The sequence below is a fragment of the Cadophora gregata genome (assembly GCF_030347475.1).
Source record: "Cadophora gregata isolate MNR1 chromosome Unknown scaffold_3, whole genome shotgun sequence".
NCBI lineage: Eukaryota > Fungi > Ascomycota > Leotiomycetes > Helotiales > Ploettnerulaceae > Cadophora > Cadophora gregata.
Genome location: NW_026695926.1, coordinates 3313600 through 3339665, shown reverse-complemented (window position 1 = coordinate 3339665; position 26066 = coordinate 3313600). Strand labels below are relative to the sequence as shown.

Here is a 26066-nt window from a genome sequence, read left to right as displayed (position 1 = left end):
GTCATGACTGCCTCTCCATAAACCAAAGTCTCCTCACCAATGGACTTGAAGAATTCATTATAGCTTCCAATTATGTGTATAGTTGCTATCAATATGATAGGTAGATGGTACAGAAATGGAGTGCTTACTTTATACATATTATTGACTGTCTCCGCGCTGCACATGAGTCGAGGGTAGTGACCCATGGATTTTAGTGGAACTAGAATTAAGTCTTTCTTTCAAGACTCTGATTACGAATAAATTATAGCCTTGTTCCATAATCTGTCTTTGGGGACATCGACACTACCAGTAGCTGCCTACATTTCCAAACCAAGACCAAATCCTACTCCTCCACATCACTAAGAAGCCACGGGTCTTCTAACAGCTCAGCAGCCGACGCTCTGGATTCTGGCGTCCATCTGACCATTCTACGGACGAAATTGAGAAACCCTTGCTTATCAGAAACCTTAGGATTCTTCTGAGAGTCTTCCCAGGACACTTGTACAATAGGATTCAGACACTTCCAGTTACCTATCGCGTACGCATTAGACTGGCGAATATGGATCTTCGGAACCAAATACTTACCTCTGTCATCGAAATACACGGAACTATACTTGCTTCGCTGTAGAAACTCGAGGGGAGGAGGCCCCAGAAGACCAACTATACTGGCAAGGTGAAAGCGGTTCTCATACTGGCCAGTCTTGGAGTCGGTACCATCGAACATGCGTCTATTCTCAAACATATCCCAGACCTAGGGAATCATCTTAGTTTCATGTTCTCAGCACATGCAGAAGGGCTCGCACCATAACTCCGACATTCCATACATCCACAGCATAGCCCCACGGCATTTCTAGAATGACTTCCGGAGCCCGGTAGGGATCCGGCTGGATGTCGTGGGAGTGCGCGACCTGTACGTTTCGAGCGAGAGAGAAGTCACACAGGATTGGACGGCCAAACTTTTTTGGAATGCCGAAGTTTGCGCTGCGGTAGAGATTGTACCCCCTGACACTGTTGTACAGGCTCGATGTCGCGACTTCTTTCGTGTCCAGCTGTTCCAAGATCGATGAATCGATCAAACCAAGCAAAATATTCTCTTCCTTAATATCTATTACCCTGTCAATGGTGTTCAAGAGATACTGAGAAGGGCGACCTGACCTGTATGAATGATGTGGCACTCGCTATGCAAGAAATCAAGAGCGAGCAGTAAATGAATCAAAAATTGCTTCAACATGGCTTCGGGCAGTTTACGATCTGGGTGAGCATACCGGAGGGTCAATATATCGTTCGAAAGGACCTCGTGAACTAAGCAGTGATGCGGGTTCCCCGCTCTGCTCGTGACGAAGAAGGAATCCTGAATGGTGCGGACATACGTCCTGCCAGGATGGTCAGGGTTGCCCGTGGAACTGAGATGTTTGTAAATTGCAGTTTCGTTGTCAATATCATCTTCTGAAACCAGATCGTGGGCGTAGATTTTCAATGCGGCATATTTATTCGTGCTGGTATATCTCGTTAACGTCGAATCTTTCTGATCTTTCTGCATCACCCCGCTGGGGTTTCACTCACACCAGATTACGACAACACCATATCGTGCTTGCTGACCCGAAGCCAAGTTTAGCCATGACTTTGTATTTCTCATTGATGACTTCGCCCAAGGTCATTGGGTAGAATTTTTCGAAGTCCACCTCCCTCTCTTCTTCAAACGACGCAGGGGTGGCTAGGGACGATAGGGAGCGCAACGTGACGCGACCTGCGCGATATGAGAAGGAATATAAGATAGGGCAAGGTCTATCCAAGACCAGCGTTCCTAGCCGCAAGAATATACGACGCGAGGAAATCATGAATATCAAAGATGTCGTGTTTACAGGTAAGCAGGGATTGGTGAAGGTGGATGGCCGTTGGGCTGGGCTTCACTGAGGTTATGGCTGCTCTCGCTTAACGTAACGAAGTAACGGCTGTGCAGCCCTGAGTTGACTGCGCGTACTGTACTATCTTTAGCGTTCAGAGCTTACTTCACCAGCCTTGTATGCCATCAACTTCACATACTTATAATTAGATATTCTACGAATGTTACATTATCAAACTACTTGACCTCGCCTTTATTTCAGTCTAGTAATTCTCGTACCACTCGTGACTGATAACAAGCTCAGTGCTATTATTGCTGAAAGTTACAGTTGCGGACACTGCTCGGTGATCAAAAGAATTTCAGTACTGTGGCAGGATCTAAGTACTGGCTGCAAATCGCACATCCAGATGCAATAAATATTACTTTAAGACAAGCTTCATCAGATACTCGCTAAATCCCAAACAACGAAAAATCCAACAACCCTTTATCTCTCAAATACACAAACCAATCCACCCCCCTCTCATCTCCCCCTCTTCCTGTCACCCTCTCCTGCTCTCTAAACAACTCTTTCAGAGCATCAGACGCCCTTACGAAATTCCTTCCACTGGCATCCGCACCCATCGTCTCCAGCACTTTCAACACCTCCTCCTTCTCCCCACTCGCCGTAACGACAGTCCCACAAATAAAAATCGCCACCAGGTTACTAGCAGCAATCTGTCGAGTCTCGCCCCACCTCGGTCTAGTCAAGTAAAGTATCTCCCGTGCGAGGTATTGTATGTATTCCTCTCGCGGTTTTGTGAGCTGCTTTCTCTGCCCGGGGAAAATTGAGGTATGCATGAATATCTGAAGCTCGCGAGCTATGTATTGCGCCTGGGAGATTTAGTTACTTCAAAAGGTGATGGAACTGCAGAAGACTTACAGAATCAAATGTTGTCTGGCAATGTAATGGCATGCTTGCATAGACTTCGTCGTAAATGCCAACTGGTACCTGCGGGGCATATCGAGAACACCAGTCATCCAGTGCTTTTACCTTCTCTTTCAATTCTATAAATTTTGGTTCCAGTTCGGATAACTGTGTAATTTCGCCACTGTTCACGCTTTCGATCGTCTGCCGAACGACTCGATGTGTCCCTACACAAAAATCAGCTCTGAGACTTTGCGAGGAGCGTCGAATGCTCTGTGCACATACATCCTCCCAATACATTGAGTTCTATAATCTTGCGCGTGAGATCAGCATCCGTAAATCTCGCCTCAAGCTGTGGGTTCCCGGTTTCTGAATCAACGGCATTCAGAAACCCAGTGACCATCACATCTGGGATGATAGTGAATTTCTGCCGCTGCATCGTCAAGCTATGCATATCACAGTACAAACTGACAATCGGCACACACATCATCGCGATGTCTGTACACTGCCGACAGGCTTGATCTCGGAATACGTAATCGGGGTTCGTTGCAAGCGTAGTAAAGTACCAGGCCATGAGCCGGGATAATTGAGCAAGATGTCCAAGCTCGAGATTCGTCCGCCGTTCACAGGCTGCAACTTCGTATCTGTTTGGTCAGTAGAGTTCCTTGTTTGTACAGGTAACTTACAGCAGGAGGAAATAATGTGTGTAGATCATGTTCACGGATTCAAGAGTACTCTGCTGTTGTAATCCTTCAATGGCAAGTTGATAGTATCGGAGCGAATCAACTCGATCAAGTCGTTCTCGATGTGCCATTGACAAAGCAGATAAGGCTAAAATCGCGTAATAGAGCTAGAAAGTCAGTTTCGTACTAATGATGTCGGCAATATCTTACAGGATTGAAGCTGGCCGCCGCTCGTTCAAATGGGTCTTCCGTTTCATCTTCCGCGTGACAAAAGGGCCGTATGTCACTTGGAAATTTGCTGTGGACCTGAATACTACTCTAATTAGCATGATTCCAGTCAGTTGGCAGAATGTTTCTCACCTATATACGAACACTGCCCGGTAGTGATTGTAATACCTGGAAAGTTCAGCATTCTCACGTATCTGATAGCCACGGCAGATGCTGAGTACTCACTGTAAATCTCGAGAATGAACAAAAGCTTGATCAAACATAGACGGCCGGGCCACTTTGGTGCTTCCCCACGTGGGATCGAGAGTTTGTTTAAATCGTTTTGCCAAACTCATTCCTGTGCTCTGACTCGCAACAGACCTTGCCGTAACCGAAGGCTCGATTTTCATGATGGACGTTCTCCGAGAAGAACTCGGGCTCACAGCGTAATCCTCGAATCTTTCCAGCTTTACACTCCCTGCTGGAATAGTTTGCACAGATCCAACGCTGCTTGTTGCTCTGAGATGGTGGCTAGACTGGTACATTTCAAGATAGTTATCCGGAGTTGTATTCACGAAGCGATTTCCTATAAGATCAGCTTATTAATGGAACAGACAGAACAGGACGTACCAGTATCCTGTGGGCTTTCCACACTCTCTAACAAATCTTCCGGGAAGTCACCTCCAGTAGACCGACCATCTGTTTCGGGATCCCAGACGGAGCTTTTCTCCGACGTTGTTCCCGACATCGATATTCGTGCTGTAACTATCAGCAATAATTCGAAAATCGAGGACCTACACTCACTTGACATCGTCTGATCTCTCCATCGAAATTTCAATGGCTTCTCGCATGTGAGGCCCAATCTCTTGCAGTTGAAGCAAATGGGCTGCTCCCTCCCACACCTCACCTTCCGCTTCTACATTCACCGTTATTCCAGACACTCTGAAGTGAGGATTTTCTCATACCTGACAGGTTCTAAACATGTTTAGCGTTGCATCACCTCATCAGGCTGGACTAAACTTACCGACATCTTTCAGCAGCCTGACTTGCCATGTCCTCAAGGCTTGAAATATCGTACTTGGTTACAACCCATCAGCTACCTATGAACTAAACATGAGCCGGACAGGCTGAATCACGATACGTCGACGTTTTGTCGAAATTGAGTCTTTTGAATGCTGACATGTACACATCCAGGTTTTGTGGCTGAAGGATTCGAATCCCCGAGGCTCCCGTGATCGTGATAGTCGTTACGCTAATCGCGGACACTAAAAGCGCCAAAATGCCGCCCTCAACGGGTTTGCAGGTGGGCTTTAAAGCCTCCGCAGCGAGATGCAGTGCCAACGATACCTTGAGACTTGTTACTTTATCCTTAGAGGGGGCTCAAGCAATGGTGTCGCTGCACAGATAAAGACTTCTGCTTAGAGCGGGGTACATCGCTCGCGCCAGTGACCTGATCTCAGCTCGGGTGAGACATTGCGTGGCCTGTCGCTTGGACCCTTTCCGATCACGTGATAGTGCCGGAGCCACTCGAAGGTGCACTCAACTGTGCAATCATAGAGAACAGCGACTTCATAAACCTATACATATTTCTTCAAGAGTAACAAGCAGAGTCGTTGCCATCAAATCGTTCAAGTTACAATTAGTATCACGTATTGAGAGTCGTGGCCCTTCACGCCTGATTTTGATTGTCAGTTTAGGCGAGTTCAATATATTGGTTCAGGTTTCAAATCTAGGAAACATGCAATCGTTTTCTTATGCGATGGTTACACTTAAGAACTACTAACAAGTTGATTATTGAGCACGAACGAGTGGTAAATATACAACGGCAAGTGATCAATCGAGTGACCTCTCTAAGCCATGTACTTATCGAGTTTTCTTTCTGGGGGGGGATAATTTCTATGTTGATACTCACTGCTCAGGCATGTTATAATTTCTAATACAAACTCCACGTTTAATTCCACCAACAAAAGTCCAAAGCACCGACTTAGCTGCCAGATCATACAGTCAATTCTTTATCGCTTTTATATTGCCACTATCCAACGCTCACCCTCCTCTCCCCTTAATCCATCACCACCTCCTCACCCACCCCTAGCCCTGCCCCTCAAGCCGAAATACAAACCCACTCACCAACCTCCAAATCCGTACAATCCTCACCAACCCCCGTATTCAACTCCCTAAACATCTTCGTCGGAACATTCAACCGCTCACAGATACCATCACAAGTATCTCCACTCACCACCTGATAGTAGTTTTTACATCCTTGCGGAACTCCCGTTCGAACCGGCGATGGGACGGCTGTACACTGTGATGACACTATGATGACGCTGGTGCTGGAGTATTGTTTGCTGATATCTGTGTTGGAGTCGGCACTTGCACTGGCACTTACACTTGGGCTTGGGCTTGCGGCTGGAGGAGAGCCAGAGGCGGAGCCAGAGACTGACGTTGCGAAATACCCGGGTTGAGAAACGATGGACGAACTTCCTGTAGCTGAAGGAGCTGCTACGATGCTGGATTGTGAACCTGGTGTAGTAGTTGGGAATCGTGTTGGTGTTGGTGTTTGTGTGGAGAGTGTTACTGGTGTGGAGACTGATCCTGGCGCGGAGATTGTTACTGGTGACGAGGCGGTTAGTTGAGATGTTGACATGGATGGGGAATTTCCAGCATTTGAAGGAGCGAGCTCGTCGCTGCTTATCATTGAGGAGAGTTCTCTCGTCAGGGTAGTTGGAGTTGAGGTCTTAGGCGGGCTAGATGCTTGACATGCAGATTTTGTCACGGAGTGCGTGACAGTTGAGGTGAGCTGCGCTGTCGTGGTATCCTCCTCGCTTGAGGCACTACTCGGAAGCAAGGATCCTGCTGTACCTGTTGGGGTGATTTCCTCCCCGCTTGAAGAGCTACTAGAAAGTGGTGTTGACGAACCTGTCGAAGTAATTTGTGCTGATCCACTAACAACACTTGAACTTGCACCTCCTCCTCCGGCTGCACCCCCAGCGACAACAATATCGGGATCGCTTTCCTCCTCCCACACAACACTTGTGACCAAATTAGGCTCCTTCCCAGCCTCGAGATCCAAGCTTCCAAGCTGTGTGGTGAATTTCCCAGTCTTAATATCCCGAGCTAGAATGACGAGTTTGTTTGATTTGGCTAGAGCGATAGCGACGCGGTCACCGGCTCGGTTGATGGCAAATGATCTTGGCGCACTACCTCCAGCTGAGAATTTCTGGAGGAGTTTTGGGATGCCGGTTGTTGCGTCGAGAGAGAAAGTGACGAGGGTATCGGTTGCAGTTGGGCTGTTTGGTCCGGGTGGGTTGAGGTTGTCGGATCGGGAGGAGATGATGAGGAATTTGTTGTCTGGCTGTATGGAGCTGTCAGCATATGTTTTCAATCATCAAAAGGGTTCAGTAACGAAAGAAAAGATGGAGTGTACTCACAGTGACCGTAATTTCCGCAGCCGCCGAACCAGTCGGCAACTCTTCACCATCAAAGATCGTCTTCGTATACACATTCTTAAACTGCATGGCTCCGCTCGCGTACGTAACCTCAAAGCCATACAGCATATTCGTCTTCTCCATCACGACATACACATACGTTTTTCCCTTCTTACCATCGGGCTGGTAAAATGCCAGATGTCTAGGTCCACTGCCAGCAGGGAACAGTAGCTTGGCCTGTCCAGGAGGATCAGTCAGCTGTCCATCATCGTGTAGACCAAAGATGTGAACTTCGTCGCCACTGAGATCTGGTGCAAGGAGGAAGGCTCCTGTGGGGTCGACGACGACCTGGTGGATGAATGGGACGATGGGTTTGGCGGGATCTGGGCCGCGTGGAGGGTTAAAGACAAAGCTGTATGCGTGTGTGATTTGAAGAGATTTTGGATCGGTGGCTTTGATGATGCTGATTGCTGAACCGCCACTGTGATTGATAGTTAGTCATTCTAGCTTTCGCAGTCTTGAAGTTTCAGAAGAGAGGGGGGGTAAACATACTAATGAGCAACAGCCATATATTTATCCTTTCCAGCAATGAATGAATGCGTATTCACGCCACCATTCGCGGTGGTAACGTCACTCAAGTAAGTCAGGCTGCCGTCTGCTGCTACCTTGAGAGAAGTGAAAGCGGCTTTGTCTGGAGTCTGGTTTCCTTCGCCGGCGCAGTACAGTACAGATGTCTTGCTGTCGTATTGGAGCCAGGAAGGACTAGACTTGCATCCTTGAGAGAGGGATGTGGCTTTGAGATCTACTCCGTTTGTCTTGTCGGTCAGTTCGACGGTCGCGACGTCGCCGGAGTACGAGGAGACGAAGAGTCTGCTTGCTTGGGCGGAGGAGAGGAGCCCAAGTGTTACGAGGGTGTTTGTGATTTGCATTTTCGAGATATGCATGTGTTTTCTTTTCGTTTCTTTGTGTCTTCGAAATTTAAAAGTATTCGGTTTGGAAATGAGTTTGAGAAGGAAAGGCTGGCATTTATGGCGTGGCAGAGGTCGTTTTGAAGCGACTCGGAAGCTTTGTGTGAATCAGAGCTACAGATACTTCTTATTGACTATGACTTTGTTATTGCTAACGAACAATGATGAGTGCGGCTATTATTAGTGCTCCTTGTTTGAATGTACAGACATCAAAGAAAGAGATTAAGGGATCGGTACCACATACCTCCAAAAATAGACAAAGGTGCAGGAGATATGCAGGTCGGCTTCCAACAACAAAGTACCTATCATTGCCGCGCTGGTAATCGAGAACCGGGACGAAGAGAAGTTGCATGGAACATTCTAACTACCCTGCTATCCCAGTACCTACTTATTCTTTTGGGACTCGCTCACTTACAGCGGAACCATATATGAGCCTTGTTCCCTGCGCAGACACTGTTGCTCTGTCACTCTGTGCACACCGAAATTCTACTAATTTAGTTGTCACTCTAGACATTCCACAATAGGACGAAGTAGTGGAGAACGTTTCTCATGATGCCGCTCCAAAGAGCTTGTCAATCTCACCAGAACCCTCCCTCAGCCTGCGCACTCACAATATCCACGAACACATCGCCAGAGGTACGAAAAGATCCTCAAATCCTCAACTTAAATACAGAAACAACGGGAAACAGCTCAAGGGAAAAAAGTAGCGATTAAAATAGAAGAACTTCGTGGAAATAAGCGAATCTTCCTCTCTTTGCCCAGAACAAATCAAAACAAAACATGTGATCCCAGCGATGAACCTTGTTACTCTTCTCTGCAGATTTTCCAAGCTGTTCTACTGAAAATTGTTACTTTGCCCGAATAACGTCCGTTGATACAGTAGGATGGTATGGAATGCAGGCGTGAAATCGAAAGAGAAACTCAAGATGATGGGGTGAGATGAAATTTCAGCACTTGCTGACTAGCAGACAGGCTTGTCCACTACCATCCTTCCAAGCTCTTTCCTTCAGTAAAAGAGAACATTGGGAAGTGGAATCTTGAATCTTGAATATCCGGTATTGGACCCTGCCAGGTTTGACCAGAAAAGAAAAAGAGAGAGAAAGAAAGAAAGAAAGAGAGAAGAGAGCGCGAACGTCTTTCTAAAAGGGTATATTGCATGCATAAACAACAGAATATAACTTCCTCTCTTCCCCTCCCCACCCTACACACTCGCCGCCTCTCTGCTCCTCTCCTCCAATTTCGTCCCAACCCTCCACACAGCAGGTACCAATCACCCACTCCCATGCCTTACTCTTCTCTTCAACCACGCCACGCCCTTCCATGCAATCAATGCAGCCCCTTCTTCGCTCCTCTATAAAAAGTAACAAAACATAACAAAAATTCACAGCACCACAACGCAACAGTATCCCGCATCAGCAAGACCTGGATTTTCTTAATAAAGAAGCTTAGAATCCATTCCCATTATTCGCAATAAGCTTCGTCGTCTCCGCATTAGCGCCAGTGACGCTGGCGCCTGTTGATTGGGCGAGGGCCTTCATGCGGGCGGCGACCTCGGCGGGGACGGTGATCCCCTCGAGGGCCATGAGGTAGGCTGCGAGGCCGGCGACGTGGGGGGATGCTGGTTGGGATTGTTAGATTGGGATTTTTATTTCAACTCATTTGGACTTGCAAAAGGAGAGGGCGAGAGGGAGAGGAAGGAGGAGAGGAAAAGCAAAGGAGAGGAAAGGAAAGGAAAGGAAGAGAAAAACATACCCATACTCGTCCCACTCAACACCGCACTAGCAGTATCGCTCGTAATGCCCACACTCTGCACCTTGACGCCCGAAGCAAAAATATCCACATCAGGACCGAAATTCGAGAAGGATGCCTTGGCGTCGTTGGCGTCCACGGCGCCGACAGTGATGGCGGTTGGGGCCGAGGCGGGTGATACGTTGGCGGCGTCCTGGTTCTCGTTTCCGGCTGCGACGACGACGGTCACGCCGGCGCGGGTGAGTGCTGCGACGGCGGAGTTGAGGGCGGCGGACTTGGAGCCGCCGATGGACATGTTCATTACGGCTTTACCGGCGAGGCCGCGGGCGGTGGCGTTGTTGAGGACTGTGGGGGAGAAATTAGCTGTGTCCTGACAATTTGTGTTGGGTTGGAATTGGAATTGGGACTTTGGGGTTTGGGATACGGATGTGATTTGGGAGGAGAAATGAGGGAAGGGAGAGAGAGCATACCGAATTGAAGACCTGCAATGACGCCGGAGTTTGAACCAGCTCCCTCTGCATCGAGAGTCTTGACGGCTACCAGCTCGACTTGCTTTGCTACGCCGAAAGTGGCTCCTCCAACTGTGCCTGCGACGTGACTCCCATGTCCGTTCTCATCTGTGTTGACGTTGTTGACAAAGTTTCCTCCCCAGATAGCACGTCCTCCATATTCCTATCAAGAAAATCAGCATTATTTTCCCGATCTCAATTCAGTCCCATTCCATTCTGACGATTTCCCCAACTCCTTCCTGAATTTCTCTGTATGTGTATGGCAAGGATCTAGAACCTACCTCATGTGTGGTGCGGATCCCTGTGTCGACAATATATGCCGTAATACCAGCTCCGGAAGTGTTGTCGAAAATATAACCTGTCTCACCCGCCGCGGCATGCGAAATGCGCCTCAGTCCAGCTGGAGCAGCTGGTTGCGATACCAGAGCGTTGATTTTGACCTTTGTGTCGGCCTCGATGTAAGAAACCTGGAGGGGCAGCTCTGTTAGCTTCGCTTCTTCAATTACACCCCCTGCTCTTTTATTCTCTCCCACCACACAAGCCAAAGCTTGAGACAAGACTGGGCAGGACTAACGTGTGACATATCCGCAATCTCCAACATCATAGCATCCTCGGCCTCGAGAATCGACCCCCTCCATCCCTCCATGGAAAATGGTTCGATATGGCTCGAGAGCGTCCGTCCATCCAAACCACGCTGAACGCTACGCTTCTTCATAGCAGTAGCAATGGTGGCTCTGCAGGTCTCGATCTCCTCATCGCTAGCGGTATTGTTGTAAACCACAATGTACTTGTTGGCGATGATGTCGGAAGCGTCTGCATTATTGATGGGGACTCCGAGGCCCTTCACCCTCTCTCCTCCTCTGGGTGTCGGTGTCGATTGAGCGAGTGTGACGAAAAGAGTGAAAAAGAGTGCGAGCACCACCGTGACGGTGGATAGTCGGTTGGAAAACATAGTGACTGATCGGATATGTATAGTACCTTATAGACACAGCTACAACAAAGACAACGAAAGAAATCGAACCAGCGGGGAGATCAGACGAAGAAGAAGAAGAAGAAGAAGAAGAAGAGAATAGAAAACTAGACACACAACACTACCAAACGAACAGAAAAGTAACAAAGAATGTGAGAGGAAGGGTGTGAGGCGGATATGTATATCAGAGGAGGAGAAGAAGGAGAAGAAGAAGAAGACGACGAAGAAGGAAAAGAGGGTCAGATCAGATCCATCTCGAGATTTGCATGCCCTCCATGCAGGTTGCTCCATGCCTCCATGCCATTCCCCCTTCCGCTGGCTGTGAGTGGATAAGTCTGAAAGTGATTCAAGCCCCTCCATAGTGACAAGCTCTCTCTCACACACGCACACTCAATTCCAAGCTCGGCTAGCCCCCTGAGACCCCTGCGGGTTCCCTTTCTTAGGCGAGCTAGGGTACTGTACCTGCAGCGCTCTGCAGGGTCGCACCGGCGCCAAGGCAGCCCCTGAAACACACAGTCGCTATTTCCAGGCGGACGACGACCCGCCAAGTAAGCCATGCCGTTACAGAAGCCTGTAAAACACATGAGCCTATTTCAGCCAGTTGCCCGCATTCAGCCACGACATGCTGCGACAGTAAGTGAAGAGACAGGAGAGAGGATTGGCCTGGCCGTGGCAAGAAGAGGGACGGACAGACAGGATTGAATAGAGCGGGGGAGGAAGAAGAGACAGACAGGCGAAAGGCGAGACGTGGACCCCGTACGACTGACTGATTGTGCTACACAAACAACATCATCACGGAGGAGGATTCTTGCAGACCCCCGGGCCGTGACAACTGACCAGACCAGAGGAGGATCAGAGTCAACTTCACCACTACTGTACTGCCAGTCTGCCACCTGCGTACAAGCTTGCGTGTTTACCTTGAGGCGAGCCTTCACCGCGGGCTGGCGTAATTATTGGCTCGTTTCAAAACAGGACGAAAGAAATGACAAGACGCAAGTCCGTACGGAGATCGCCCTTGCATTATAATAATGATCTCCGAAATAATAATGAGGCGGGCCGAGAGGGAGTGAAATACGGGAAGGCCAACCAAACCCGGAAGCATCTCGACGATATAATTGGCTGCCGCAGTTAAGGGCATCGATGTAAATCAGGTATGCATGCATGCACCGCCAAACAAAAAGGGAGGGAGAAGGGAGGGCTTCGGAAGAATCAAATTAACCCTCGAAAGGGTCGAAAGATCAGAAAGCTTGGCGCCGCAGGAACGAACGAACACCTAAAGCAGACAGACGTGAGTGAGTGAGTGAGTGAGCCTCCTGGTCCCGGAAATAATAATTTGTCCCAGCCCAGAGGCTTGTCGAGTTGGTTGATTGATTGATCGATGATTGACTGGGCAGCTGGGCAGCTGGGCAGCTGGGCCAAAACAACTGTGTGTTTGTTCGGTCTGTGTTCGTCTGACTGGGCTCTGTCTCCCTCCCTTTCCCCCTTTTCTAGGTAATAAATGTCCGACATCTGCGCCTGGCACCACCCGAAACGCCGTTTTGTTCTGCGACTGCGAGGCGGCTCCAAGCCCTTCGGCGTGTCCCACCAGAGTGCTGGGCCTTCCCCACAAGCTGGAATCGAAGAATCTAGGTGTTACAAGGGAGGGGCAGGCCGGAGTCCTCCTACACGTGCTGTGCTCCTGCGCTGGCTGTTCTCTCTCGTCCAGTAACTTCGTAAGATACAATTTTGATTTTGAAGCCCCCTGTTCCCGCGCAGCGCAGAATAATACTACACTCCACGGACCACAGCAGCCAACCAGTAGCTGCAGTACCCTTCGATCGCTGACCTAATGGCATTGAGAAGAACGGATGTTTTTGCATGGAGGAGCGCCACTACCTACTGCACTGGACGATGGCAATTGGATGGATCCTCGCTGGGTACCTCCGTACACTGACCCCATACTGTAAAGAATGTCTTTTGAGTTGGAAAAGTGAGATGACTTTGCAGTCTCCGGCTTCGTTGTATTGCTCCATGTTATGCCTTAGGTAGCAGATACCAGTGAAGTGAAGTCCGGATCTTTCGCAGAGATATTTTCCGGAGGGTCACGTTCTTGAGGTTTAGTTGCAAGAAGTGTGGAATTCATTCTGCTCGGAAACACTGTCAATCAATCTGAAAAGATGTGTTGCGACTCATTCCCATCAATGGCCTCTGTTTGGTGGATAGCCGACTTTTGGCTGGTCTGGAGTTTTGAGGGAGCAGCAGGTAAGCAAGGTGTTGTTACAGATGATATTAATATTATCGCCTGTGAGGTTTTCAATGCGTTCGAATACGATGTTGTATTGGCTGATAAAGTCCAGGGCTGTGCGAACTCCTTTGATGAAAAGGGATTGCTAATCAAAATGTTGGCGCTGTTGGCTTTAGAGGAAATGCAATCATCTCCTGGCCCAGCAATAAAAAGTAGTGTTGTTGGTTTATATCGTACCGGCTTCATCAGTGTTGGTGGCTGAGGTCCTGCTATTACCTCGATACATCTTCTGCTGACACTACAATCTTGATGGAAAATAGAACGTCCTTACTGTAATTGCCTGCCATCGTCCTAGCAGGTAAGTAGAAATGGTCTCTAGAGACTGGAAGCTGGATGTATGCCACCTCTGTATCATCTGAACCATCGTATGTCTGCTTGACAAGGCAAGTCTCTAAATGTGGACCGTGCCATGGATCTAATCAGGATTGAGATGGACACTATTTCAGGGGGAGAGAGAGATTCTTGAAGAAGGACATTGTTCTTTCGAACCTCAAGTACTTCCGAGGGTTTGGTAGAACAAATTCGGACAGAGAAAAAAGAAAGAAGCATTCTTCCGACACGCTTCGAATGTACTGTAAATGAGCGAGTGGATCTCAGTTCATCCTTCAAGCAACTATCACATCAAAAGCCACATATACTGACGATCCGTAATTGTCCGACTGAAACCGCGGAGAAGAACAACGCCACAAACATATCTCCGCAATTCATACAGCTGGTTGTAAGTACGTATATGATCCACTTGATCATTAACATCGAGCCGCTGCCTCCATCATGAAACATTCACGATATCAAAATACAACCTCCCAGGTAACAATCTATCGGAACCTCCCTCATCCACGCAACTCATAGCCCCTACTATATAAACTTTCGGCAGCTTTACTTCCAGCCTTCCGAAAGAGAAGAAAGGGAAATATACTCTCGCTACACACTTGGATGGAACCACATCCCCGGGAAGTCAACCTTAACGTCGGGACCGAACCATGCGACTACTGTATCGATCCCCAGCAACGAACATGGATGGATGGATGGGAAAGGCCAACCACTCACTCACTCACTCACTGAGTTAGACAAGCACGAGGGCAAGCATTGATGGTTCCCTTTTTATGAGACTTGACAGGACTCAAAGGTGGCCCCTTCGCGAGCGAGCTTGAATCACGCCCCATCCCCTTCTGTGTTCCTCCAACACAAACCTTATGATTCAAGCCGGCCGTTCAGTCAGCCCCAAATCCCTCAATTTCGACGAGCCCGACCTTTCCTTCTAGTTTTATCGCATGAGGTGGTCTTGGTCTGAAGGTTTTCTTGCTCGCTTCGGTCACGCATGCCATGCATGTACGAAGAGGCATGTCCATGTTTCAAGCACCTGCGGCGATGTGGTTGACACCGGGAAGAGAAGTGATGCGAACTTCGACTACTCGGGTACGATTACCTCGAACTTGGACTTGGACTTGAATGCCAACGCTCCCCTTTTCGAATGCCGCGTCACCTGATTCGCGACCTGGTTTGGGGGAGATCAGACGTCCCAGATCTGGGGGAAGTGGGACGCGGTTGATTCGTCATCTGAGGTGGAGATCCGACCTCGTTTGGCTTCGTGTGGGGCTTGGCTTGTGGTGAAGTAAGGTGATTTATTTTGGGATGGAGTTTGTGTTTGTTAGGCATGCTCGTACGTTCTTAATTGACTCGGAATGAACGGTTTTTGGAGGATGGAAGAGTCAATGGATGTTGAAGATGAAGGGAGTCACGATGCGGCGTGATGTTTTTCCTTCCCGAAGGCCAAGACTTCCTATCACCATCCTTCCTCCCTCTCTCTCCTTTCACCTTCAACATCCATCATTGACTCTTTTCTTCTCGCCAAATTAGGCGTACCAGACAAACGAAATAAAGATGGAGAATCCAAGAGCCTCAAGCGACCTTTATCTCGGGGATCTGAACCAATTTAGAAGGTCGTTCGCGCGCGGCAGACGAGAGTGAGATTATCCAGGGACGTCTCGTCTGCGCCTGAAACGCATCCACTCGATCCTTCGTATGGGCCGCGGGAAACGGCGGATATATATATATTTTTTTATTGTCTTTGCAGTTCAGTGATACTTGACTGCGAGTCCTGCATACTTGTATTATCATTGAGTTACTGGAAAGAGCACTCTATTTTTCGCTGTAGATAATGGCGTGGTGCAAATACGTGAGCTGTCCAGTGACGGCGAACTTGTGCGCCAATGGATTGCTGGGTCCAGTCACATGTGTTTCTGTCTGCTATTTTCGCGGGGGATTGCTCTGTTGTCTTGGGGACTCCAGATCTCGTCGTGACTGATGCGGGTGGGATGTTGTTTTGTCTGCTTCACGGTATTCGGCATCTGTAGCTTGAATAATTTGAAGTACGAACATCACCTGTTGCTTACCGAAGCATATACTACGGCGAGGAAAGCAAAATTTTTCCTTTTTGTCTACCTCTTTCGAGTATCTTAACATCAATCACTTCAAATATGTGGTATACTGGCAAGATTTACATTTTTACAGGCATCGCCGTGGTCGAAAGTGGCTTGATTGGATTCGATATCGCTTCCATGAGCGCTATCACATCTACACAGCCATACCTCCGCTACTTTCAACCAAGGACCACAAGACCCAGGGTTCAATGATCAGGAGAACTGAAGGGGTCCGAAATCTTGCACGCATGGTGGCATTACTGCTTCCATGGCTGCTGGATCATGGCTCGGAGCACTTATCTTGGGATTCTTCTTTGACCGTATGTGTTGGAAAACGGCTATTCAAGCGGGGGCTATTGTCTGGTAAGTTTACTTCTCTGAAGTTTCCACTTCCCAGAGATGGCAGGCAAGGGTCTCGAGTAGGTGGAGATCAATTTTGGATTTAGATTTGGAGGCGATCAAGGATATTGGAACTCCAGCTTGGAGAACGATTGCTGTGAAGAGGACGTTGGATAGTGATTTGTTTGCTGAGAAGCTATTGTATGCAGCACATCATGAGAGGAGTAGTGACGCAAAGACGGAGTTATCGAGACCTGCTCAGCACTGATATAGGAGATGAGGAGTTGAAGCGAGAGTGGGATGTGTGATGCATCAGTAATCCGATACTAAGCGTTGAAGAAATTGGTAAGAAGAGTCCATTTTCTGAGATTCTTCCATTTGTCACATGCAACACCAATATTCTTGCATCTCATATCGTCTCTCTCTCTTTCTGTCGCTTAATCTGTCATTTACTGTCATCAAAGAAGACGTCGAAGCTACCAGCAGCAGCATCAGACTTATTCACAGCCTAGATGTCTCGAAAACTTTCTGTTCATTCCAAGAAGAATGATTCATTGTTTCCACAAGGTCACATGTCGGCAAATCGCCAAAATGGACACGCGGAGTTCGAAGACCCGAAAAGTCCGAAAGAACGTTCCATTTATCTCAAATTCCAGCGTTATCAATACACCCTCAGCAGTTCGTGAGATCGAACGCATTCTCCACAGCGGTACAGAATTCTTCTGCTAAGCAGGAAAGCATTACAAAATAGCCATCTCAATTCCTCACACCACATTGAACCACAACCCCGGTCAGGCCTTCACAGTAAAAAAGACCGACCATAAATTCTTCACAGCAGCATTCAACTAAAGGGCTTACTGTGGAGCAAGAACATCCAAATCCAATGTCCAAGCATCCTTCTCCTGATCATACAACTCCCAAAACTTCTCCGAGATGGCTGTGGGGTTGAAGACTTTATCATCTTCAGACACCTGCCCGGCTACATTCAACAGAGCGCAATGGACATCTGATTTCAGTCAGCATGGTCATATCACGTTGACTCGTATCCTATTTTCCCAATCGATAGTTACCCCACCGTGGGGTAGATAATGTTTCGGGAGCAAAGAGATTACAAAGGAGTAGTGAGAAACATACCAGGAAACGCCAATCCCAAACACTGCACCAGCGTCCTCTGACTAGCCTTCACCATCGACAGCGAGAAGAATGGTGGATATGGATGTTTCCACAACAAGCTACTCGTGACCAAGAAACTCGGTTTTTGTTCTACGGGCAGCTTGCTCAAGATTGGCATCGCCCATTGAGCAGCTGTGTAAAGAGCGATGTTTGTGATCTAGTTCAGTACAACAGTCAGCAACAATCTCACGGTCGAATTCATACTTGATATTTGCCAATCGAGGGAGAGGAATGTTGATAGGAAATTGGGGAACGAGAAGAAACGAACCATAAACTCCTTCACAATCTCCTCCTCCCCCTCCACCAAAATCTCACTCGGCTGCACCCTCGCCGCATTAAACACCACGCACGTCACCGTCCCCCACTCACCCACCTCCTTCAAAACAGTCTTGAACTTCTCACTCTCGGCAATATCCACGCTCCGGGTCTCGACTTCGATTTGCTTGCCTGCTGATTCCAGGACGGAGGATTCGAGACTGGCTTTTTCGGAGAGAAGACGAGTGTTGTTACGGGAGATGAGGGCGATCTTGGAGAAGGAGTGAGTGGCGAATGATTTGGCGATGGAGATGCCGAGACCAGGGCCGGAGCCGATGAGGAGGAGGGTTGGTGTTGGGGTGGACATTTTTGAGGATGTTTGGGTTTGTGTTTCGAGAGAATCTGAAGTTTGGACTCAGGATGAAAGATGGAGATGAGGATATAAATATGAGAAGTGTGTGTATTCTTTCGACTCGCACGTCTCGGCTGGTATCGATTGCTTCTTGCAGAACAACAGTTCTTGAAAAAGTGATCGATGAGTGTTGTAGAAAATATCAGAATCGTGCGACATCGTCCAGTATTTATATGTCTCACATTATTAACACCATCACCATCATATCCACCATCTGCTAGCCCACTCCAACATAGATAGCTCCTTGCTTGCCCAACGTGCGGCGCGAATTGTTGGTACCCGCACCGCACCGCACCCACATCCACGGACAAGCGCTAATTGCGAAGGTCCGGCCCTTTCTCCGTAACATAGCGTTCTATCGCTCACGATTCCAAGCCTTTCTTTGGTTGATACGGAATAATTGCTGCTTGTAAAGGTGTAGATGAGTGTACACAAGTGTGAGGCGTAGTTAGGGTGGGAGTGAGATTCTCATGCTGGTGCGGCCGCTCCCCTGTCGTGCTGGGATTGTGACTCGCTAATTGATGTTTGGGGGGCAAATTTAGCGATGATGAGGGGTGAGGTAGGGAGGCGAGGGGGAGGATGACATGAGGTGGGAAGAGTGAGCTGAGGGGCGACAAGGAAGTGAATTTCTCAATGCGCCGTGATTTCACTTAAGAATTCCTAGTGCAGTGCGAGAGAAGCTTGTCAGCGAACTGCTGTACATGAGAATGAGCTTACCGATCCGTTGTTTACCTAGTTCCTAAAACCTGGCCCTGGAGGAGGCATCATCCTTCTCAATATCACGCTGTATTTCGTGAATTTTGCGTTAGAGTTGTATTGGAATTTTGCGGAGACTGATTTTGACCACGGTTCAGTCTACCTGGGGTAGTTAAGGCACGTTCTCAATTAGAATGGCGTAGACCTGCCAACATCAATCGATCCAAGTAGTTTATGCAATGAAGTAACGCATCCGTTTTGATACGATAGAGTCTTGATTCTAGTTTTTCCAAAAGTTCGCCCCTCATTCTTAGCCCCTAAAGTGAGAAGCAGCGGGTTGTAGGTGAATGGGGGAAAGCTGTGTCTGCAAAAAGGAATGATTATCTTGTGCGAGATGTGAAATTGCATCCTTTATGTCGCTGAACTATAGCAAGCTCTGTTTCCGGCCAGTAGATTTGTTCTGATATCTATGTATCTTGATAAAACAGGTAGACGTTTCTTGATCACGCAATAGGAAACATGCACAGTGCTGCTCCGAAGGGGTGACGAAGTCCTATTGCTTAAAGGGCTTATATGGAGCAAGGTAGATGACCGAAATTCATACTAATGACCTCGTACCTAAGGTCAGGTGCACACAGGTCCCCAATGAACACTGAAAGCCGCTCAAAAGAGTGCGGAGTGCGAAGGCAGAACCCTCATTGACCTCTTAAGACTACACTGTACGAGAGCAGGTCAAAAAGCACATTCTGCTATCTTCCAGAATGATAAAAGTGGAGACTGTCGGTTTGTTGATGTTTGATTGAAGCGAGCTAGCTTGACAGGGGTCATCTCCCACCAACATAAATTCTACAATCGCAACAAACCTAAACCATCACACAATCTCAACTTACAAAGCCATTTTGTGACAGAGCTCTGCCACATGTCACGCTCTCCGGCATCAAGCATCATTCGTAAGCCTTCGATACTGAAAAACATCCTCGATCTCGAAAGGTAAGTCTCCCCTCCTCCCCATGACTATCCTCTTGATCTCTGAACAGCACTCATCCCATTACCTTGCCTCTCCCTCACTTTGAAGACACAATTAATTCTGCGAATTCTCGGTGGAGAGTGAACACTGCTAATATTTCCTCCTCGTTAAACAGCACCATCGATGCTTTGCCACCATTGTCCTCGATCTCCACGGGCTCCACGAAAGCTTGATAGAGGCAGGAAGCAGTAGAAAACATACCAACTAATCCATCGGCTCCTTTGAGGCGTTGCGATCATATTTAAAACAGTCTTTCCCACGATCACAGAGCCTTCGATCTGTATGAAGAAGCTCCTTCTCCTCAGGCCAGTCCAGCTTGAACGCAGGAGAGTGACGCAAGGTGAGTGGCCAAGGTAAATAGACCCTCCTCACTACACCACAATCCCCCATCACATCTGTTCCTAAATCTTCCCACTTTTGCCATAACTGTTGCGGCTCACTTTCACCTTCGTTGTATTCCGACTTCATTTGTTGATATCAACAACACCGTCTCTCTTTCACCTTGATAGCAACCCTTCTTCAACGCAGCACATACCTTCTACGTTCCCGACGAAGATCGAGGTGTCCACTGCGGTCGACAACAATTTCTAGCACCACACAGCAAGCGCTCTTACCCTCCAGATACGAGCTGAAATACCACTGCGATCATAAATTTGCAAGTTGCAGCTAGTGATGCGATCCGCCAAGCTCTTTCTCCTTGTCTTATAACGTATCACACAAATATGGCCAGTTAGGAACTTCAACGACACCTAATCTGCATTCCAATTGCATCTTCACGGTGTGCTGGGAAGTGGAACTCAATTGTCCTGGGCATGACATAAAACTGCCCAACCTCTCGACCTGGCACATCGAGAGGTTCTGCCGCGTCTGGTGCCTCTGGTGCGGCTGGTCCTTGGTAGGTACCCTATTGAAATGATGAAGATATATGCTAATCAATTCAGGGTTCATTTCAACAAACGTCGGAATCATCGTCCAGCTTCTTCAAACTCGACTCGCCCTCGCAAATACAGTTCCCACGAGTTAGACCCAAATCGACTCTACCTGGTAACATTGCAAGCCAGCGGGCCAGTTCGATGCTGCATTTTTAAAATCAATCCAACTTCCGCTCGAAAGTACATTTCCACACCCTTCAATGCCTTCAACTGAACTCTCGAATCGAATCCAGAACAAGACCACGACCTCAATCTACATCATGATCATACCTACCAACACTGAGACCGCCTTCTGCCAATATGTTCACCTTAATAGTCCAGAACATGCAACACACCAATCCAACGATCTGGTTCAAAACGTTGCATCGACAAATCGTTCGCTGCACGAATACCATTCTAACGAATGCATCCATACTTCAGAAACTCTGCTTTCTTACGGTTGCGTACAAGACAAACTCCGACGTTTCTCGCACCCTTCTATCACTTCGACAGCAGATCATTCAACATATTGCTTCGGCACCTGCGAACATGTCACTATAATCCTACGGCTCCTCTCATATCATATTGGTCTTCCTCGTGGTTGAGGTTGGAATCGTTGGTGGTATTCGCGGGTCGTGCCTTCCATGTTGATGTTAAGCGAGTTCCGAACACGGAAGGAACGGTCGAGACTGCCCTCTTGAACCTCCGTACATCTTCACTCCGGATCCTTCATCTCTTCTCCCTGAAAACCACGCAACATTCATTCCTTGTCACCAGTCCTTCTGCGAGTACAAGGACGTTGACGGTGTTCCTAATTGCGGCTTCGTCGTCTCGAGGTAAGATGGAAATCCCCAGTTCGTTGATGCATCTTCTAATCTGTCCCAGATCTTGCTGCACTTGACGCGTCCGAGGGTTGATGATACAAGGTCTTTGATTCTTCCATGAAGATCTTGGTAAAGTAACGCGCCCATCCTTTAAGGTAAGTCCAGGGCATGCCATTTGATCGTGCAGACTTGTTCATGCTATGGCAGACCTCAGGCACTTTCCAGTGAGGCAAGCCTCCAGCCATTGTCCCAAAGACTCCAATATCACCACTGCCTTCTTTTAGACTCCAACTTTCGTTCTCGTTTCTCAAGGGAGGCTGCGGAAATTGAAATGCTGGTCAATGGTCACTGACGGTGCTGCAGATCCATCAGGACACCCAAAACGCGTTGAATCCAAGTCCAAACAAGCTAGTTAATCTCTCAAGTCCCACTGGAGACATTGGCAACTATCTGACGCGTCTTGGTCTTGGTTCTGCTGTTACTTCCGTCCAACTCGAGTTCCGCTACTGGTAAGTCCCCTCTCCATCTTACTACTTTGACAGTGCTAACTTGGGGTTCAGATCTACGACGCGTCGATTTAATTTCACTGAACACTCTTGATGCCACTGGAGGAGCCAGGAGTATTTGAGATCGTGTCAGCTGTAGTGCCTGTCAAATCCTTCTTGCATGAATGCCCGGGGATTTATAAAGACTGAAGGTATGTTCGTGACATTCTACATTGAGGCAACCTTAAGATCAGATCACTGACTTCTTTTTGGCATGGTAGATTATTGAAACACACCAAACTGTCATCATGCCGAAATCCAAGAAGCAGCCCCTGAACACGGCGAGTAAAGCTCTCTTTACCACATGGTTGCGTGGTTCAAAGTCAGCTCCTGCGATCATGGCATACAAGGAAGAAGAATCTGGCGAAAGTTCTACATCTTTCAGCACATCAGTGTCTAGTTCGAGTCTTTTCAAGGAGCTCTCGGATGATACCCCAAGTTATATGGGTCTGCCGGTCACTAAGCCCTCTCAGGAGTATATAGGTAGGTAGGTCAACATGTTGTGCCTGAGTTCGGTCTCCCAATTCAGGAATCACTCTCAATCATTCTATACCACGATTATTTGCCACAAACATACCTCATCAAAACACTTCCCAAACATACATTGCAGCCTCTGCCAACCCATATCAACATGTGTGGAGTATTCTCTGCTATTTGGTTCGAGACGTACGAGCTCTGGAACTACTTCCTGACCAAGCTCGGAGGTGCCATGATCAAGGTCGGCCTCTAAGTCACTTGGAGCTGCGATGGAGTCAATACTCTCTCCTCGGTCATGGCGACCCAATTACCTCGCCGCCCTCTATGCGTTCGAATACCCATAGCCTTGGGTTAGTCTGTTCTTCATTCTGTGGATAAACTCCACTCCCTCGCGGCACCCAACATCCATTCTACCACGAGCTTCGAGGCCGAAGAGGTGAACGAGAAAAGCACACATGGACAAATATTTGTCGAAGGTTATGTTCGATACACGATGGACGAGCATACTTCTGGACCGCTGCCTCTACGACGGGCAGTTGTCAAAAAGGCGTTTGGAAGCTGTATTACTAGACAAGTGGTGCGATGTTGGCGTATTGGCGTACAAATACGGGGGGAGATTGCAGTTCATTTTTCGGGATGGTTGACGGGATACATTTCCCATGGCCGTTTCCAAAGGGCAAAGAATCCTAAACAAATATCGGCAATGTATGCCCCTTCCATACGACCTTTGATAAGGTTGTGGAAATGTTCGAATCATATTGAGTTTCTCCATCTGCTCTGTTTTCAGTCTCAGCTTTCTTTATAATTGTGAACAAGACCCCTCTTCCGTCTTCCAACTGTGCGACACCTATTGTCCTGTTGCAAGTCGCAACGGAGACGAATGAATACAATCACCCGAATGTAACGGTTAACAAACAGATCATTGGATATTTGCGCTGGCTAGTACTTGGTCGGGGGATTTTGTTGCATGTCGGAGTGAGACCTCAAGTAGCACGAAATGGGAGATCGACAATGACTGAGAAGCCTTTGTTTGGTCCGGACTAGGCTGAAACAGATCGTGCTACCTAGTATGCCAGCTACCGGAAACCTGCCTACAGTATTACATATCAGCTGTACCGCAAGTGAAAAGACGAGGTATGACTAACGAAAAGCTGTGACTTGGTTGGTGCACGACATTTGAGTGAGAACTTTGTGGCAGCTCGCATTTCCACCGTGTATCACTATTGCCAGAGCGGCAAGCGAACCTGGATGACTTGGTTTATTCGGTATGCACATCCGAGATACCGTCTGACTGGGCGGACAACCCGATCAGAGCTTTGTTAGATTCGGAATGCTACTGGCTGGCATTAAAATCCCGGATACTGGCTGCGTACCAAGAGCTCTGCGTGACCGGATCGGGTGTCAATATTTACTTACTCCATCCCGCTCCGTGTTGCGCGAGATTTATGGGTTTGAAGATTCGAAAGCTAGTGGATACTGACTGATCCTGACTGGAAGCTATGAAGATAAAGGAGATTTCGTTGTGTTTCGTGCCCTGCTTAGCTTAGGGTTTGTGGACTTGCCTGTGGTTTTCTTTGGCAAGAAGCAAGAGACGTTCGACGTCCAGCGAGTGTGTCTGATATAAATAAATGCGGTGTTTCTGGAAGGAGGAGGTACCGCATATTAAAACTAAACATTTATAATCTGTCTTTCATACAGTTTTTATGAAATGACCCATGTGTAATGCACACTTATTGAGTTTCCATGTTGGAAAATAACACAGAGCATCACGTTTGCGAGCTACACGTGACTGGGTAGACTTTTGCCACTCCGGAGGTCCTGCACGACGATCAACTTTAGCACGACTCGTGAACTCTAAAGAGAAATAAGCTCCCGTGACTCGCACCGCGCTAAACGGAAACTCTGGCTGTAGACATCTGAATCGCAGAAGTTTTTTTGCTACATCGAACCCGGAAACATGGTGATATGAGAGGATTTTTGATTATATTCTTGTTGCATATCGCAGCGGAGAGCTTCCTCCTGACGGAGAGTATCTCCTTGCGGAGGAAGCTCCTGACGGAGAATGTGCTCCTGAAGCAATATTCAGGATGCGTGCAGATATGGGAATTGAAAAGCGAGTAATTTTGCACGTGTCTTTGTGCGTGAGAGAGATTGGAAAGACTCCCAAGGCAGGGCAATGTAGAGTAATGGACAGCGAAGCAAGACATTAGAAGTGTTTCGCGTAGGGAGAGAAGATGGTACCTACTAGGTAGCTCGCCTAGGTACCTAAGGTACCTAGCGAGGAAGGAGATGATCGCACGTGATATCAGAACACTGAAACGGGCTCTGTCCTGGCAGGCAGGCTTTAGGATGTATTTGATAACTCAAAGGCCAGAATGATGCAGTGGGAAAGAAATACCGACGTCTCAATCAAATAAGAAGTGTATATATGAAGCAGGATCTGGGCAACAGAAGTGAGGCCCAGGAGAAATTAGCAGCCGTCTTCACCTTGAAGAGCCACCTCAAGAGACTGGCTGCGGACAAGCCACTTCAACTCACGGCGATGGAAGATTCGATATTTAAGAGACTCCATCATCCGTGGGCAATGGAGCATTCATGAATAAATGTCTGTCATTTCCTAGTGGTAGAATTGATCTCAGACACGTGATGAAGGTTAAATCAACCTTTACACCAAATTTTTCTTGCTCCAACACCTCGGCATTTCCCGCGTTCTTCTCTTGGCTCATCCATCATAAATACCACCCGCATCTCACATGCAACTGTTGGAAACATATCCGATCGTATCCTCTACCGTGATTGGGGAGGCTGAAGAAGAGACTGTAGAGCTGCTTGCACGAGCCGATGTCTTGAGAACGTCCACAAAACTTGGAAAAGGCTGCACACCAGCCTTCTACATGAGGCTATCAGGACCCACGAACCCACAAATATCGGAATACTACATCAAGGCTACTGGGTCCACGATTCCACAATAAAACGCCTCTGATCAATGGTGCAGCAAACAATTGTGGACGAGCAAGAGAAAGCTTCGGAACTGTCTCGGTCACATTTACTTCACGTTCCAAAGCGCTACATCTGACGTCGACATGCAGACATCGCACAGTCTGGTGAAGATGGGGGACTCCACCACCGGCGATAACATTCCAGTCCCAGGGTTTTGGAGCCACTGTACTCTTAATTAGGCGTACCTGTGATGTTATGCTGCTTAGAACTGTTGTGTTGAGAGCATGTCAGCGGCATAGAGACATACTCCAGTACCGTGCGGCTCATAAATAAGCAAACGCCCTTCCCGCTTGTGCCTGAAAAGCTTCCTGGTTATTCCTCGGCTTTCTTGCCGTTGCTTATCCTCTCCAATTGGAGTCCCCGCAATCCACTCGATGACGATGGTGTGGATCAATGCCATGGCGCCGTTATTCTCGTCAAAATCAGATCCTTCTCGCGAAGGAACACTATACCCAATCACCGTGAA

At 48.0% G+C, this 26066-nt stretch overlaps 8 protein-coding genes across 9 annotated transcripts; 3 read left to right on the top strand and 5 right to left on the bottom strand.

The window, feature by feature from the left end:
- Positions 1-180: 180 nt before the first annotated feature.
- ONS95_009618 (uncharacterized protein) lies at positions 181-1874 on the bottom strand. Its single transcript, XM_058503220.1, has 5 exons — positions 1543-1874; positions 1135-1475; positions 783-1084; positions 565-730; positions 181-510 (listed from the first exon to the last, which is right to left on the bottom strand). The coding sequence occupies exons 1-5, from the start codon at positions 1815-1817 to the stop codon at positions 323-325; spliced, it is 1272 nt and encodes a 423-aa protein (XP_058362155.1). The 5' UTR covers positions 1818-1874; the 3' UTR covers positions 181-322.
- A 212-nt stretch (positions 1875-2086) lies between these two features.
- On the bottom strand, positions 2087-5023 carry ONS95_009617 (uncharacterized protein). The gene is made up of 11 exons (XM_058503219.1): positions 4641-5023; positions 4582-4591; positions 4421-4532; positions 4247-4375; positions 3863-4202; positions 3770-3805; positions 3620-3722; positions 3413-3576; positions 3012-3370; positions 2742-2953; positions 2087-2692 (listed from the first exon to the last, which is right to left on the bottom strand). The coding sequence occupies exons 1-11, from the start codon at positions 4667-4669 to the stop codon at positions 2273-2275; spliced, it is 1914 nt and encodes a 637-aa protein (XP_058362154.1). The 5' UTR covers positions 4670-5023; the 3' UTR covers positions 2087-2272.
- Positions 5024-5710: 687 nt separating this feature from the next.
- Positions 5711-9006, bottom strand: ONS95_009616 (uncharacterized protein). The gene is made up of 4 exons (XM_058503218.1): positions 8254-9006; positions 7594-8143; positions 7045-7522; positions 5711-6968 (listed from the first exon to the last, which is right to left on the bottom strand). Exons 2-4 carry the CDS (start codon positions 7983-7985, stop codon positions 5718-5720), a joined length of 2121 nt encoding a protein of 706 aa, XP_058362153.1. The 5' UTR covers positions 7986-8143; positions 8254-9006; the 3' UTR covers positions 5711-5717.
- Positions 9007-9135: 129 nt separating this feature from the next.
- On the bottom strand, positions 9136-11593 carry ONS95_009615 (uncharacterized protein). Of its 2 annotated transcripts, XM_058503216.1 has the most exons (5): positions 10842-11593; positions 10549-10734; positions 10229-10430; positions 9762-10103; positions 9136-9627 (listed from the first exon to the last, which is right to left on the bottom strand). In XM_058503216.1, the coding sequence occupies exons 1-5, from the start codon at positions 11217-11219 to the stop codon at positions 9455-9457; spliced, it is 1281 nt and encodes a 426-aa protein (XP_058362151.1). In that variant the 5' UTR covers positions 11220-11593; the 3' UTR covers positions 9136-9454. The 2 variants fall into 2 exon arrangements, with proteins under 2 accessions (XP_058362151.1, XP_058362152.1); XM_058503217.1 differs by having other exon boundaries at positions 9136-10430.
- A 4557-nt stretch (positions 11594-16150) lies between these two features.
- Positions 16151-16548, top strand: ONS95_009614 (uncharacterized protein; the record flags this gene model as incomplete). Its single annotated transcript, XM_058503215.1, has 2 exons — positions 16151-16304; positions 16490-16548. 2 exons carry the CDS (start codon positions 16151-16153, stop codon positions 16546-16548), a joined length of 213 nt encoding a protein of 70 aa, XP_058362150.1.
- Positions 16549-17134: 586 nt separating this feature from the next.
- On the bottom strand, positions 17135-18075 carry ONS95_009613 (uncharacterized protein; the record flags this gene model as incomplete). The annotated part of the gene is made up of 3 exons (XM_058503214.1): positions 17135-17286; positions 17415-17610; positions 17722-18075. The coding sequence occupies 3 exons, from the start codon at positions 18073-18075 to the stop codon at positions 17135-17137; spliced, it is 702 nt and encodes a 233-aa protein (XP_058362149.1).
- A 3103-nt stretch (positions 18076-21178) lies between these two features.
- ONS95_009612 (uncharacterized protein) lies at positions 21179-21671 on the top strand (the record flags this gene model as incomplete). The annotated part of the gene is made up of 2 exons (XM_058503213.1): positions 21179-21590; positions 21640-21671. The coding sequence occupies 2 exons, from the start codon at positions 21179-21181 to the stop codon at positions 21669-21671; spliced, it is 444 nt and encodes a 147-aa protein (XP_058362148.1).
- A 700-nt stretch (positions 21672-22371) lies between these two features.
- ONS95_009611 (uncharacterized protein) lies at positions 22372-22853 on the top strand (the record flags this gene model as incomplete). The annotated part of the gene is made up of 2 exons (XM_058503212.1): positions 22372-22606; positions 22765-22853. 2 exons carry the CDS (start codon positions 22372-22374, stop codon positions 22851-22853), a joined length of 324 nt encoding a protein of 107 aa, XP_058362147.1.
- Positions 22854-26066: the final 3213 nt, after the last annotated feature.